The following is a 17231-nucleotide window of genomic DNA, read 5'->3' on the forward strand; positions in this document are numbered from 1 at the left end:
ATGACAAAATGATGAACGTATCAGGATTCAGTTTGGGAGTTTAGTTATGGCACACAAGTATGTCATTGCTTTTTATGTATTCCAGCAGACAGGAAGACTGATTTGATGTTATTAGAGTTTAAGCTCTTTAATCAATATTTTTCTGAAGTGGTCCAGTGTTACAGCAGCTGTCATCCCATCAAAGTGCCTGTGGCTATTCTGAGCAGAGTGATTATAAGTTTGAAAGATTGTTGAGGCCAAAAGTTTTGCACACCCTAACAGATTAAGATACTAAATTTTCTTCTGCTTCTTCAGCCATGGGGGTTTTGCAAACAAGTTACATATTTCTCCACAGAATTCCAAAGTGGAGTATTAACTACCATCATTGTAGGGGCTTCAGTTGAGTTAATTGCAAAGGGAATCAGAAGGCAGTGATACTTTGAGAACCATAAAAATCAGTTCTGTATGTCACATGGTCTTTTAAATACCTTTAAATATGCTTTGGATTTCAATATTTTTCCTATAATCACAGGGAAATGGCTGGCAAGAAGAAAGAAATTCAGCTCCAGGTATAAATCCTAATTACTTGAACAACTTTAGAGGGAAATAGCCTTTCTGCTTTTTCTGCCTTTTTAGATTGTTAAAATGTTAATTAATTTTGTTTCAGACTGTAATAACCGATCAAGAGCAGTGGGATGAAATGCTGCAGATAAAGGGTATAGTAGGTACTAAGAGCTAATTTTTTAATCTTTCATGGACATATTTATGCATGTTTTCATATTTATATATTAGCTTTAATAGATACCCTAGAAGACTAGCACCATGTCTTTTAAAGAAAGGCTATATTACTAAATATTTATAAAGATATATCATAGAGTCATTGAACCATAGAATTATTTCATTTGGAAAAGACTTTAAAGATCATATATTACAATTATGAATATACAGTATCTTATATGATAAATACTCATCAAAATAATATTTATTTAAGTCTTACTTTAATATACTGCTGTACACCAATGTATACATAACACCTGTCCAATATGGTATTCTCCATGGTAGGGAGTTGGATGAATCTGTGTGTAAAATCTTTCACAGACTAAATAATTATTGCAGCATTCTAGAGAGGGCATGTATCATGACATGCATTATTCCCAGTTTTCAGTTCATTTAGTCCAATAACTGTCTCCTAGGTCTCCTAGGAACTGTTTTTCGGTAAAAGGAAAAAATCTGCAACAGGATCATATCTGCAGATGGATTGTAATAGACAAAGGCTCAGGGAGGTGAAAATCCTGTACAATAAAGGTCTAGATAAGAATGAAAACCAACAGTGGGAAAGAAGAAGAGAAAATAAAAGCAAAAGGAATATGAGATAAAAGTTGCTATTTGGATTAATCAACTCAAAGAGTATTCTGAAGTAGGTGTCCAATGTCAAAAGTAATTGAAATTAAAGAGTATGTATCCATTGATGAATTCATGATACAGTCATTCTCTAGAAGAGGACTGAAAGATCCATGTGAATGCCTTCCCAGTGCTGCTTCAGCACAAACATGAATGTCTCATTTTATAGGTTCCTCAAGTCATCTGTTATTAATTCCAAACTATTGCATTTTAGTAATAGATGTGTATCAAGCTTGGTGTGGTCCTTGCAAAGCTGTGCTAAATTTATTGAAAAAACTAAGGAACGACTTTAGTGAAGATAATGTGCTACATTTTGCCGTGGTAAGGACACAAATCCTGTGTATGACTATATCTACATTTTGATTTAAATAGATCTTCTGATCTGCATAGGGAGAGCTTTCATTTTACTGTCTCTATGCTGAGTTGCCATAATTTTGGCCTGGTTGCTTTCCCTGCATATTTCCCCATAAGACTCGGTTTAAAAGTAGATTAGAAATGGCAATAAAATATGTAAGAAGCTATAATAAAAAATAGCTGATATCCCACAACTTTTGTTTTTCTTGATGGGATTGCAGAAATATTTAAAAGCCAGGCTATACAACTGTTAGTTTTAGGTCTCTGTATTATGGACCATTGCATTTAAAATTCTTATATCCCTGAAAAACTGTCGCATCTTTTTTGCAAATGTTACCTTTTATTTCATTTTTAAGAAAACAAAAAGGAATAAATTTTAAAAAAACTCACAAAACTGTAGTAGTAAAAATAATTGTTTACACTAGCAGTATATATATGATGTATGAGTGCATCATACCTCCTATTTAAGGCAGATAAATTTGCTTCAAAGACTCAGTTTATCCAATATGTTGACCAAGTTTATCCTTTTTCACGTTGGTGAAAACTTAAAATTCCACAATGAAAGAACTTTTCAGAAAAAACATGAATTTTTTATATATGAAAAAGGCAGGGAGTTATGCTCCAAGGCTATCTCACGTGCTTTCCTACAGTTTACCACATTTCACAAAAAAATTAATACACTGGATTAGCTCTTCCATCAAGACTACATGGGCTACTCCTTCAATTATATTTGTTATTATAACCTACATGAGAAAATAGTATCAAGAGAAGATATTTTTCCAAGATTCATTGGTGTAATACAAAGGGAGGACAATCCCATATTACCAAAACAGTTCTTTCTCATCACTATAAGGACTGTCAGTTGTATTTAGGACTGCAGTTTGAGTTTGCAACACCAAAGTATTAAAGAGTGGGGTCTTCCTGTGAGTAAAAAGGTTTTCTTTATATATGCATACTTACTTATGTAAGCAAATAATGTTTTTTGTCTGACTTCAGGCAGAAGCTGACAACATTGAAATTCTGAAACCATTTAGGAGGAGCTGTGAACCTGTGTTTCTTTTTAGTGTTGTAAGTACATCACATAAGCTTCTTTTAATGTGCTGCCTACTTCTGCCTTAACTTTTCAATAGATTTTAAAATAGATGTGAAGCTCTACAAATCCTATCTTTACGTTTTACATTATGTAGTATAGTATTATCTGATGTTGTTTGCTTGAGCCATTTTCCATGCCTGAATCTGGTGATTCTCAAGCACATTTTTGTTGTAGCTGTTGCACATACAGCCACAGAAGAATTGTGGTAGTCACTGTTTTGGTAGTTAGTGAGAAATCCAGGTAAGTTTTCCAGGTTTGCCTTACATAAAGTAGCTACACGTGGTTACACTGAAATTATTATTTATGCACTTTTCATAATGGAAAGAGAGTTTACATTTCCTGGAATTATAAGATTTTTAAGATAACAGATTAAACTGTGTTTTCATACTTGAGGAACTGTAGCAATTAATCATATATTTATTATCTCTCACTGATGAACACAGAAAGTTGCTTCTCCTAGGACACAGCTGTAGCACACTGCTCACTTAAGAAGAGATGGGAGTTGTTTTAACTTGAGGGTGCCAGGATCTGAATTTCCATAAGTGAGGACCAAAGATAATGACACTTTCAGGACTCTTTCAAGTTTGAATCTGAATGCTGCCTAGAAATGTTAGCAGTATTTTTGGTCACCATTAGCTTCACTACTGTGCACCTGAATGTGGTAGAAAATGCAGTGAAAAGTCATTTTCACCAAAAAAAAAAAAAAAAGATGGAAAACTCCATGTTACAGAAATTAAGAACAAATAAAATCCATTTTTGCATTTGTTTCCAACTGTATTATTAGTATTGAGCCTAGAAATAAACATGGAAAATTTGGTAAAGAAGGAAACAAGGAATTAAATGCACAAAAGTTTCATTCGGAAATAATAGATGCAGTAGTAGCTTTGGTATTTCCTTCAGTAGGCATAAGAAATGATCATGTAGCTGGAAAAAATTAGCAAGATATTGCACGCTTCAAAAATTCAACTAAATGTGTAAATAAAGTGATGAAAACTCACTGTCAGTGTTTTCTTCAACAGCATGGTAAAATTCTTGCAATGGTGAAAGGTGTAAATGCTCCTCTCATAACTAAGATAGTAACAGATTTAGTGCAAGAAGAGAGGGAAATTGCAGCTGGAGAGAAGGAACGTGCTCAGGTACTCACAAACCAGATACTTATGCATAAATGTATATTTTTATAACACTTACGCTGTTTCACTAAATGCCTGTGATGGTGTTTAGATAATGCCTAATTTTCCACATTTTGGTCCTAACAATAAAATTATATATATGATGCACCTTTGTTTTTGAAATCAAGTAAAATTATCTGGGTTCTAAGACACTTTCAAAGATCATCTAGCCCAACCCCTCTTGCCACAGGCAGTGGCACCTTTCACTAGATCAGTTTGCTCAAAGCCATGGGGATTGCTCTGTACCTAATGAATCCAGTTTGCTACAAAAAACAAAGGCCATTCAACAAGTGTATTCCATCACATTTGAGTCCTGACTTCCAGGTAACATAAGGACATAAGGACAGCTCAGTCTGACCTCAATAGCCTGCACTTTGAAAGATCCGACTGTTGGAATTCACAGTAGCAGCAGAGTCAATCCTCCTCAGTTGCTTGTTCTCCTCAGAACTCCCAGATTTCCATTATGGTACTTTATATAAATTTAACAAATCTACAGGTTAGCCTAGCAATGTAAGAATTTGAGAGATGGATGAAATGCCACTAGCTCATAAATGTTTCAGTCATCTTTTTTCTTTCAGGACTAAGTAATTTTTATAAATAACTTAGGAACTAAATCATATGAAACAAAGACATGAGAAATATTCATTCTCATTGCCTGTTTTGTTTAAATGGAGATGAAAGAACTCCACTTAGAGTAAAAAGAGCTTTTTAACAAACAAATTCAGTTAAGGAAAATAGGACTGACCAAAGGTCCTTCTAAGAATTGTTTGTTTTCCAGGGTAGCAAAATTAAGATATATGTATTATAAAGATGTGACAGTTGTGTTTGGTGACTTTGCTTTTGCACTGGTGATGCACTTTTACTCCATTTGCAATTATCTTAGGTAGAAGAACTTGTTTTTCATGATGAAGGTTCATCAGATGGGTCTGCTGAGGAGGTTGTAGAGGAGGGTAAATATATTTGATTTATTTTAGAAATGTTAAGGGAAAGAAAGAGAACAAATATATTTTGATTAATAATTGTCTCCCTCTAGCATTAATAGACCTTCTTTTGGGTGTGTTAACAAAATTGAGCTCTCTTCTGTAAGGAATTCATGTACTGGACTGTCAGCATCAACATTTTCACCCCCACACTGGGAACCTTCAGACTTTAGACAGAAGTGATGTGTGCCAGGGAATTTTCCTGTGTAAAGTTAAGGCTTGAAAGTCACTTCTACACAGTCCCTGTGTGAGCAGTGTACATCTGTTGAGTTGGAATACCAAGATGGGGCCAACCTGAGAGGATTGTAAGAGTTAATCTGTGAAGCAATGGCATGCCTTCTCACAGATTACTCTTTCGCCAGATTAGATTTAATAACAATTTTTAAAAGTACATAAATCCACAGTAGTAGGATAAGCTTCCAAAAAGATTGAAAAATTAGCACCATCCTGTTTAAAAGTCCTGTCTGTGATTTATCTCAGGTTTTTCATTAGCTGAGACCTGCATCTTTTCTATTTTTATTGTTATCTGCGGTTACTGAATGTTCCTACTGCTTCATCTATGCAGAGAATGCCATTTTACAACCCTGAAATGGAACTCCTCCATCCTCTCCTTCTTCTTGATCTTGCTTTTTCTTTTCCCTATGAGAGGCATTAGATCACAGTCATGGCATCCCTTTTCCTTCCTCTGCATGTTTTGGTTTGTTTTGTTTTTTTTTTTTTTAATTGTATGGTTCAGCTGACAAATTCCTGACTTCAACTTTAGCCTATTTTTTTTTTTTTAAACCCTGTGAGACCTAGAAGTATGGTATTATCATTTATCAATTATCTACAGACTTCATACTAATCCCCAAAACCTAAGCATGATAGAAAAACAGAAAACAGAGCTTTAGCTCGGGTTCAGCTTCAGGTTAGGGGATCTCTCAGACACTTTAATACGCTAACATTTGGCAGGAGTATTTTCCTTAACACATGCAGTTGCTTAAGTGTTTGTAGTATTGGTAACAAGTAGTAGTCTGCTGTTTCCATTATCACTATCTTAAATTATTCTACAGTTATTGGGATCTGATTGAGTTACAGTCAAATGCTTAACTGTAAACTTCAGGTCCAGTAAAGATGATTCCCTTTATTTTGGTGAATGTATTACTTAGCACATCATTTTTTCCCTTTTTCAGAAGTAATTACTTATTCTGTTGGAATTATAAAACCTGATGATGTCTTAGCAGGACGTGTAGAAGAAATTAAAAGAAAGGTAGAGAGAATTTTAAAATATTCCTTTATTCTATTTATTTAAGAGACATAATGGCAAAATGTAAGGTTAAGTAGATCCTAATTTATGCCCAGACTTTGGAACAGAATCTGATAAAACTTCTCTGCTAAGGATGATAAAAGCACAATAATTTTTACCTGAAATAATATGACATTCAAATTTATATTATTGCTTTAATATTCTATGCCAGCAGAGGTTAGACATTGGTTCATATTGCTTCTGTTACGAAAAAATAAAAAGCCTTATAACAAAATACATTAAGACCAAACGAAAAGAATTTTAATAAGTATTATATCAGGGACAGTGACCTTTGCAGGAAAGGGAATCAGAGTGCTATATGGGTTATTTTTGCAATTACTTTACCTTAGCTGGAAAGGAAGGAAGCTCAGTAAAGGCAAAAAAAAAAATAAAAAGGACAAAAACAAAAGGCAATGCTTGAAAAGAGTTTAGCTGGAGCAGTGGCTACTTGGCTCATGAGGTATGTTCTCCAACACAGGATGCACAGCCAGCCTTGTCAGGGCAGGCTGCAAACACTCAGCAGCACTACAGGGGCTTTTATAGAGCAGAGTGCTGGTACACAGGTTAATTTTGGTGTATCATCAGTACTGGAGCTGGATACTGCCTTGGCTGTTAAAATACCAGTATATGGTACAAACCTCACACCAATGGACGTGAACTTTGATTTGTGTGCATCTCTCACAAATGCTTGCATTTAGTGAAGTAACCTAGCTTAAAACAGAAAATCATAAGGTAGATTCAATTTTTTTCTTATTTGCTGTTTCTAAAGCCAAGTAGTTTAGCCTAATACAACAACTGTTAACAAGTGCACATTTATGTGACTACTACGGTTAAAATATTATTTATAGTTTCTTGCAACATAAATTTCATGTTAACCACTCACAGTGATCCAAAGGAGTTTAATCAATGTGAAATAAAAGGGATTATTACCTACTGAATGAATGTACTTCATACATTGAACTGCACTTTATTTTTTCTCAAACATTAACTTAGGTGTATTGTAATCCTGAGCTTAAGTGAAGTGCTTTGAAAGGCTGGAAGTTCCATTTAGACAAAGATAGAGATTATATTTTGAATATTTCAAAGAATTTTAATTTTAAGATAGCTTCCAAAACCAATCAATCTTTAGATTTACAATAATATAGGATTTTGTATGTATGTATTTTCAAATGTCCCTGAGTAATAATTGAATAATTGCAGATTAAAGATGCAGGATTTGGCATTGAAGCAGATGAGGAAAGAATGCTTACTGAAGAGCAAATCAGAGTATTTTATTCCAGGAATAAAGATGAGGTAAAACCAAACTAAAAATATAAATGAAAGGATCAGGTAAAACATATAATTGTTACTAGATGTGCTTGCAAATCTCTGTATGGTAAATTTTAGGTATATTGAAGAACTGAATTAATGCAGATTTAGTACATAAAAAAAAGAGATATTCCCACTCCCTTTATTTCACTGACTCATATAAATATCACTATGTAGCAATCTAATATTCCAACCAAATTAAAATGACCTCCAATTAAATACTAAAAGATTTAGTTCTTCTTTCTGTTATCTAAATGTGCATAATCCTTAGACACAGAGCTAAATTTATAACACTATTTATCAAAATAAAATTATACTGATTTTAAAATGTGTTATGACAGGCCTAGTGACCTTTGTAGGAAAGAAAATTAGAGTGCTGTATAGATTATTTCTGCAATTACTCGACCTTGGCTATTAGGTGCTGAAATATGGCGCAAACCCAAAATCCAGTGTCATCTATGTGAGAGTGTATATCTATTTGACATATATTATTCCAGCCAGAAAATAAGTGATATTACATATTATACTTTTTTTTTTTTTTCCCAGATTTTATCATGGGGTTTTTCTGGGAATAAATATGTGCACAGGCAGAGCGGGAAAGCATCTCAGCCAAAATCTATGGGTTTTTGTGCCTTGTCCTATATTAGGGAACAAAAAATAGCTAAAGACAGACATAAAGTTCAAGAAAATAATTAAATTAGGCTATCCACCATTAAATGGCCGTGGTCTAGCAAACTAGCACCTGGATATGGTCATATTTTCCAGCAGTGTGATAACTAAAATTAACTCTTCAGAAGGATCCGAGACAAAAAATAAAGTTCCTTAGCAAATATTTTTACCTTCTGCTATATGTGTAAGATAGACAGAGGCTGGAATGATATTCAAACAGTTTGTTTGATTTTATTAGAAGTAGCAATGGAAGGGTTCACCTAATCTGAAGGAGAAGGTGGGAAGGTGTTCCTGTGGCATTCCAAATGAATAAGAGTGAGATGAGATGGCTCCTACTAAAGTCAGAGAGAAAAAAGAAAAGTGATAGTAATCACAGATGGCTGCATTATGGTTTAAAAAGGAAGTAATGGGGAGACCTTGTAAGAAACCATGAAGAGCTTGGTTTTAGCGAAGCTGGGATTGTAGGTTAGATAGAGCCAGTTTTGAAACAGAGGTAAAAGTAACTCATCTTCATGGGAATAGCAGCCAAATTTGGGACTAGTTTGTTCATCTTGGGAAATGGGTTAAGAAAATGCATAGATGTGAAGATAATTGAAAGAGAAAAGCAATTAATTGAAAGCATATATGTGAATACTTCATCCTCATATTACTAAAGGAAAAAACTATCATATGCAATGACATGATGCTGGCTGATAAGGATTTAGTCAAATATTTAAAAGGAGAATAGATATCCCCAAGAAAAAGGTGACATACAAAAAAGAAATAAAATTAACAATTCACACCATAAGTTTCAAAACTTGTTTTTCTGATGGAAATGTACTTTTATAGGATTGTAAGTTGAAACTGAAGAAGTGAAAAGCACATAGCAAAGGAAATGAAGGGAGAGCCTACAAATGTCTTGCAAACAGCTCAGTGTTCTATACTTATAGCTACATGATTTTTAATTTCAAAAATTATCCATGGAACTGTGTTGCAGTTTCTTATGTCACACTACATGCTGTATTACAAGCATAGCAAGTGATCACATTGAACCTCTAGATAATTTTCTTCATTCTTCTCATTTGCATTTTAACTTGGAAGAACATCAAGTATTTGTTTAAAGCAGTTATATGACTTTATCTCAATTTACTTTCTTTTTGGACATTTGATAATGTTGCCTCAAATGATTGATAAAAAAATCTTCCCAAACAATATATCAGAGTTCTGAGGAATGTATGTGAATGCATTAATGACTTTAAAAGCATAATTGTCTCATTTCCAATGACAAACTCAGAGTGCCTGCAATTCACAGGGGGGAAAATTTTTGTTTTTTAGCCTGACTTTAACGCATTCGTTCAATTCATGATGAGTAGACCATGTCATGTTTTGATAATCACTAAAAAAGAAGCAACTGGTGCTATTCCTCATTGGATAGAACTACACAGAACAAGTGAGTCTGGTGAGCCTGAGCCTGAGCCAGTCAAGTAAGTACCAGTGAAAAATGTGTATGTGTAATTCAGTCACAGTATTCAGAGCATACCATAAACCAAGGCACGTTCCTATAGATGTAGATGTGCCCACGTGTGCAGGTCCAAGGAGCAGGCAGAGTTCTTTGCCTAGTCCTTCACAGGACCACCATGAGAGATGCAGCCCCAGTTCTCATGGGAATTCAGAAATTCCTTGCTTCCTAGTTAAAGATGACGAGCCAAGGTCATTGATCTCTTTGAACTCACCTACAGTGGGTTCTCAGAACAATGGGAACAATGACACACTTCAAAGCTGATGTAGTCCTTGCAATTCTAGTTCACCTGTGCCACGGGACTGCCTGCACTGCCTGCACTGAAGGTTGCACTCTTTCCCATGTTTACCCCTATGTTCCTTGGGAAGCTGTAGATATGGCCCAGGACAGACCAGGGCATGCCTGAGACATGCTCTTCTCCCTGGGAACACTGTAAAAGCCAGCAGAGAAGGGGAAGCATACTGGGTTGATGTCCCCACCCTGGTCCAAGATATGAAAAAATTTGTAAGGATTAGCTGTTCACAACCATGGTATCTTGAAATGTGTGTTTTTCTTCTATGCCAAGGGCTTGAGGAGAAGTTTAAGGATGATAGTTGTATACACAGCCTCAGACAATAGAGTACTCACAAAAATTCAAATATCAGATCAAGTTTTATATTTAGACAAGACATTGACTTAATGCAACCTGAGCTTAAATACTTTGTTCAAAAATTAATTTGTTATAGTAATTGACATTTTTGTCAGTGCCTGCTGCATCCCTTTCTGCATTAAGTACAGCTGGGGAATACTGCATTTTCTACAAGTGGCCAAGAGGGACTTTATTTACACAGCTAAATAAACAGGCAAGAAAAAATGAGAAGGGTCTCTGTTATCAACAACTCTGTAGTGCTATCATTTTTATGATCATGCCGTACATAAATTAAGCACAAGACTTCTATTGCTCATTCATTATACACTGTCCACTTGTCAATAGTAATTCTATCTCATGAAACAGAGAAACAATTTTGGATAAGCTAGAGGGGAATTGTTAAAGAGGCCTGTCTGAGGTTTCTCCTTCAGAGCACATGAACATGCACTTTTTGAGAAGATTAATAATTCTCTTCTCAGAAATGTTACTTTACTCATGAATCTGAATTTAATAAAAACTTAGTTTTACATTCTATTCTTATGTTTCACTAAATTTTAAGAAAGTACATTTTCAAAAATTCAGCTTGTTAACAATAAGCAGTGTCTTAAATACTGTATTGCTTCATGTTTCATCAGGTTGCCAGCACTCAAGGAAACTGAGAGTCTGGTAAATTTATGTGATGTGCAAGACAGTATTGAAGATGCCAGCAGACAGCTTGCCTTCTTTTTCCCAAATTTTCATATTGAGGAGGGAGGACATCATGCTGAAAGGACTTTGGCCATAATTAGACCTACTCTCTTGAAGGAAAGGCGAAGTAAGTGTTAATAACTATATTTTCTATCAAGGGTATATAAAACTCTCATATTTTGAATTTTGAATTATAAATTCTAACTCAATTAATGATATTTTTTTCAGTTATACTGTCTCTCCAGCATTAGGCCAGGAGTAATCTTTGGAATGAAGTTATGAGGTTAATGGTTATAGGAGCCTCCTTGAGCCAGATCTCATAAGATCTTGGAGGTCTATAACACACCTAAGATAGCTCAACTACCCTTGGAGGCATAAAAATCAGCAGGATGGCTTCTGTTGCAGTGTTGGAAACAAAAAGGTTTATTAAAAGGCAAAATAACAAACATAGAAAAACTGAGCCAGGTGCCAGAGGTTCTTTCTTCTGGTAAAACACCTTACAAAAGCGATTAGTTTCTTTGTTCCCTTCTTTTTCTAGTAAATTTCCCAGGTGAGACTTTTTGGCTTCTGTCCAATTAGCTATCCTTAAGTCTGAGGTGAAGTCCCCTAGGCCTACAAGATGCCTTTTTCACATAAGTGAGGAGAGAAACTTCTGGGCTTCTTTCGTTTTTGAGGGGACAAAGGATAGTTTGTTCACTCCCTCAGCAGGGGGCACACTCCTACAGTTAATGTTTTTCATATATTGAGAATGCAAATGTCAATGATATTTTGTTCCTTTGGTTAATTTTTCAAGAAATTCTGCAGATGAAATATTTCTAGAAGACCTCTCTGAGAAGCTCATATTTTCTTGTGTGGTATACAGACCTAGATTTCTCACCATAATAAAGTAGCTGATATTCTTGAAGAGCAGGCTCAGGATAGATCAATGGCAAGGGGAAAAATATCTAACCTAAGATGTCCTATGCTGCATGAGACAGTGCTGCTCAAAGGCAGTTCTAAACAGACTTCTACAGATTAAATTTAAAAACCTATCCCATTACATGCAGCTTCATCCAAGCAAGTTTACTTTTCTTCTCAGTCATACATTTACATTTCTTCCTAGATTTCAGATAGTATTTTTATTTCTAACCTGAGAATCCCTGTACTTGAGCAATATTATGTGCAGAGAGCTGAAAGACTACAATTTTGATCTTTCCTTGTGAATTTATGTTACTTATGGTTGTCTAGCATGTTGCTTAGAGCAGCAGTTCTGCAGTTTAAGGAATTACACATTAATTTTGTAGGAAATTTTGACTTGTGCCAAATACTGCTTACTTACCCGTGTGGTCTTGTAAGACTTAGTTAAATAAACATTTCACCTATTCAAATTCCTTAGACCTTCTTTTGCTGGTAGTAACATGTTTCTCATCATATTTGTCAGTCAGGATTTCCTACCTAGACTTTTTAAACATGAGAAAGCCTAAATATGATGAGGATCAGTTTTCTGAGGGTCCAGGCAACTAGTGATGCCTCCTAGCAGTTGCTTTAAATGAGTTCCCTGTTCTTTAGTTAGGAAAAATATTCACCCATTAAAAATATAACATTAACATTGAAAAGCCCGTGTCATTTCTCTACAAATGTTCAAATGAAAGAATGGATGGCAATTTAGCATTATTTAAATATATTTAACAGATTCCATCATTCAAAAGATACAGGATGATGGTTTCCAAATAGCAATGCAGAAAGAAATAGTTCTTTCTGAGGACCAAGTACGTACATTTTACAAAGAGCATGTAGATCAAGACTACTTCCCAGTCCTTCTAGAGCAAATGACCAGGTAAGACTGAAATTTTCACAATAAATAATTGTTGAATAAGAGACTCACAGAATGGTTTGGGTTGGAAGGGATTATTATTGCACATCTAGTTCCAACCCCCTGCCACAGGCAAGGACAACTTTCACCTGAATAAGTTGCTCAGACTCCCATCCAACCTGGTGTTGAACACTTCCTGGATAATACATGGCTGCAAGATACACATGTCTAAAAATTTAGTAAAACACAACACAGGAACAGATAACTGCGGATAATTAAATAATTTCCAAGCAAAACAAATTTTTAAAAAATCTAACCTTTAAAAGTAACTAGCTATTCCATATTGCTGTATATATGATGTCTCAGTGGCCAAGTCCACTGATTTGAGTGAAAACAGTTTAGGTCTGCTTTGAAAAGGCTGCATTTAGGTTGTCTGTAGGAGAGCACTGAAATCTTCAACCAGGCCATGTGCTAGATTACTTGGGGAAGAGAAATAAATCATGTTTGGATATTCCCTTCATGATTGGGGCATGATCAGTCTTTCTCTGTCTTGCCATTGTGACAAAACACAGTAACTTTGCAATTTAAATTCATATTTAAGCCCCATAAGCTTTTATCAGCCTGTACCTGTTTAAACAATCAGATCAGTTTTAAGGTCCCCCAATACTGGGGCTCATTTTCCTAGTCTGGGCTATATATAATCAAATTAGTTTTAAAAAGTTCCAATAGGTTTTTTGTTTGGTTTTGGGGTAATTTTTATTTGTTTGTTTGGAGTTTGTTTGTTTTTGTTTGTTTGTTTTTTAATGCTACTTTTCCCCTTGTACAGTGGTCCAACTCTTGTATTGGCTCTAACACGAGAAAATGCTGTAGCACACTGGAGAAGTTTACTAGGCCCAAAGATCCTTGAAGAGGCTAGGGAAGATCCAGACAGGTAATAGTCACAGAAGCAAACCATCATTCACAGCTTTCAACTTCCCTTCACATTTCTCATCTCATCCCACATTCCAACTAGTGTAACTGTAGTGCCACCATCTGGAAAGAGACATGCATTTCTGCAGTTTTTAAGCTTTTCTTGGAGGTGGTAGTGTATTACACATAGGAACCTCAGCATTTTTTTGAGATATAATGGCTGCTAAATAGAATTAAAATCTGAGTTTTAAAAAGTGCAGTGAACTGAAAGGGGAGTCAGAGAAAAATGCTGGTAATACGTATTCTTATAGTGGGGGGGAGGGGGTCTTAAAAATACAACCATTATTTTTTCTTGAAATACCACTAAGATTTTCTTGTCGCTTATTGAAAACAACTTTGCATCAGTAGAATATTTTGTGACTACATTTCTCCTACACAGTTTGCAAACAGACACCTTAGTTCTGCCTTCTTATCACATTGCTCTAGGAAACTGCAATGGTATCACCTTACCTGCTGCTGACAGAAGTGCCATCTCATTAAGATATAAATGGTATTTCTTGGAAATACAACATCACCAAGGAGGTGTTTATATTTCAGGGGGAGGGTGGGTGTTTATATTTCAGATTTCCAAATCAACACTACTTTATACTCCCTGGCTTGAGGCTAATTATAGTTCAGAGCTCAAAACGGCTATGCTTTTAAGTAACTTCACTTCTTTAACAACTCTTAGTTGGCGTGCACTGTTTGCGTTTGAACACATACCTATAAATCAGCTGCATGGCAGCTCTACACCCAGCGATGCTCAGAAGGAACTAGAGTTCTTCTTCCCTGAGGAACATACCTTTGCATTAATCAAACCTGATGCTACTACTCATAAAGGTATGGCATTTAGAGAGTATGGGCTATATCTAGTGATGTAATAATTTCTGCAAAGGATTAGCAGTGCACACTGAAGTAAATCACTTCAAATGCATTCTTCTGATTCTCTGAAGTACATTGTCTATGCAGAGAAATGCTTTTACATAGCTTGCATAATTCAGATCAAGATCTCAAATGTGACATTTCTTTTGCTTAACCTGCCTATCAGTCTTCCTTCGCTAGAATAGTGATGAATTGAAGAAAAAGAGTTCCTAGCTATGTTGAACTGTTTAAGGGCCAGGCTTACTTACTTCTGCATACTACCTGCCCAGCATCTTTATTAGTCAAAGGAAAGAGACACTTGCCAAACCTGTATTACTAATTTCAAGCAGGGATCACTACTGACTCAAAAGGGGTCACTGCTCAGTTAGATGCATTCCCATTCCCAGTAAGATTTAACTTACTGTTAGTCTAAGGGAATAAGGAGTAAAAAAATCAAAATAAAAAGAGCAGTGTGTAGAATTCAGAATTTGCCCTGAGGATGTTTGCTGCCACTCTTCAAAAATCCTCTACCTAGACCCCCTACTTAGCATTATTCTATTCTGTCCTAACATATTTTGGTAGTCTTTCTAATGCTAATTCATCATTGGCTTTTGTGAGTTTATCTTCCCCTCTTGTGAAAATCCAGATTGATTTTGGTCAGCCAGCTGATGTTTGATGCAGCATGACAACTACAGTCCACGTTCTGTTCAATGTGAGAAATAACAGTGAATTATATTGGCATAGTTTATTAAAATCTGGGTTTGATACGTGCATCAAGATGGATAATGCAGTGACAATGGTTTCTGCCTATTTTAGAGGACTGTCAAAGTGTTTCTTATGTTGTCCATATTTGGTTTGATATCGTAAGAAGAATTCTAATAGCTATTGGTGATTTTTTTAGAAGAAGGCATCTAGTATTTTCTGAAACTTTTAAATTTTGGGTGTTTGGGGTTTGCATTTTTTGCATCTAAACCATTTCAAACCAAAAATGAACTTGTTTGTTATTCTCCTAGATGAAATTATGAAAAAAGTTAAAGAGGCTGGATTTAGCATCACAAAGGTAAAAGAACAATCTTTAACTCGGGAAATGGCTGCACACTTTTACAAGGATCACGAAGGAAAACCCTTTTTTGATGACCTGGTGAATTTTATGACACAGTAAGTGCCTTGGTTTACAGTACTGAGGTATGTAAGTAGACATCACACTTTCTACAGTGCCAACAAAGCATGCTACACCATAACTGGTGAAAGGATTTTACAACCCATCACTCTTTCTGGCAAGTTTAGTGGCTTCTAGCACAGAATACTCTCCCTTTAGAAGGGAGATTTACAATTCCTTCCAAACTTATGGATAGTTTTATTTTGGATTTTATTTTCCCTGAAAAGGAACTGCTTTCCAATGGGATCCTTTTTCTCCTCATGCAGAACAAATATTTTCCTCATAATATTGTTAGTATAGCTGATAAAAACAGTATGTATTGTCTTGCTTCAGAAATTATTGGGTGAGAATGTCTTTGGGACAAGAAGTCCAAATCCAAATATCAGATCATCATAATCTCTTTGGCTTCCAAATATGGGATTTTTCCTTAAACAAAACACGCAGAAACAAATTTTAATATTTAAGCAGGTCAACGAAATTAAGATAGTTCAATGCTTATTATAACCTTTCTTGGTACCTCTGACATTAAAGCTAAGTCTGCATCTCAGAAATCTCAGAATAGTTTAAGACATTTTTTTATATTGACTTTACAGGGGTCCATCAGTGATAATGGTCTTATCAAAGGAAAATGCTGTGGAAGAATGGAAGAAACTCATAGGTCCACCTGATCCAGAAGAGGCAAAGAAGACCTGTCCTAAATCAATCAGGGCTCAGTTTGCACACGATATTTTGGCTAATGCTGTTCACGGTTCATCTAATATAGAACAGGCAGAGAGAAGTATTCAATTTGCATTTGGAGAGCTGGATGCAGACTAAACAATTAAGAGACAGTCTCTGAAAATTGATATTCATGTAATTAGATGGATTTGTCTATGCAAGCACTATATTTCAGACTACATAAACACACCTTTTTTTTCAGAGTCCATCCAATTTTAGTTGGGCAGGTTTTGCTATCAGCTCTTCCATATTGCAAAACATAGCAAGGTAACAAGTAACACCTGCTAGGAGTTTGACACTAGTAATGGTTTCTTTCTATAGGCTTAGTAGATTTTTTTTTATTTAATCATTTTAACAGATTTATGCATTTCCAATAATTCCAGGTTTCTAAAGTGTTTTGTGTATAGCTATCTTAAAAAGAACAAGGACAAGGGTCAAGGAAGGTGGTTAAAACACTATTAATGGCATGTCAAATGGTGATGTGGATTGAGTTCTGCAGTTCCAAACATGAGCCAAATGGGGCTCCTGGACCCACTGGCCAACTGTGTATATGTGCATCCCTGGTGAAACCGCTCTGGGCTATTAAGGTCTATTGATTCCCCCAGAACCCTGAAAAATGTTTGCATTGTTTATTCATCCTTTTCCTAAATATCTTCTAAGGATTACTGTCACAGGTAGGATAATAAAGGAAAAGTCCTTTCCA

At 35.4% G+C, this 17231-nt stretch overlaps 1 protein-coding gene across 1 annotated transcript; it reads left to right on the plus strand.

The window, feature by feature from the left end:
• The first annotated feature begins 515 nt into the window (after positions 1–515).
• Positions 516–16627, plus strand: NME8 (NME/NM23 family member 8). The gene is made up of 15 exons (XM_059867202.1): positions 516–548; positions 647–704; positions 1595–1701; positions 2731–2802; positions 3847–3963; positions 4880–4946; positions 6149–6225; positions 7462–7554; positions 9553–9701; positions 11000–11178; positions 12723–12867; positions 13670–13774; positions 14483–14631; positions 15666–15810; positions 16405–16627. Exons 1-15 carry the CDS (start codon positions 516–518, stop codon positions 16625–16627), a joined length of 1719 nt encoding a protein of 572 aa, XP_059723185.1.
• The last annotated feature ends 604 nt before the right edge of the window (positions 16628–17231 follow it).

The sequence above is a fragment of the Haemorhous mexicanus genome, chromosome 1 (assembly GCF_027477595.1).
Source record: "Haemorhous mexicanus isolate bHaeMex1 chromosome 1, bHaeMex1.pri, whole genome shotgun sequence".
Classification (NCBI taxonomy): Eukaryota; Metazoa; Chordata; class Aves; order Passeriformes; family Fringillidae; genus Haemorhous; species Haemorhous mexicanus.

Excerpts from the sequence above, each read along its gene's own strand:
- NME8 (XM_059867202.1), top strand. The coding sequence starts at position 516 with ATGGCTGGCAAGAAGAAAGAAATTCAGCTCCAG. Across the intron at positions 1,702-2,730 it reads ATGTGCTACATTTTGCCGTG|GCAGAAGCTGACAACATTGA; the intron begins GTAAGGACACAA and ends GTCTGACTTCAG. Across the intron at positions 3,964-4,879 it reads GAGAGAAGGAACGTGCTCAG|GTAGAAGAACTTGTTTTTCA; the intron begins GTACTCACAAAC and ends CAATTATCTTAG.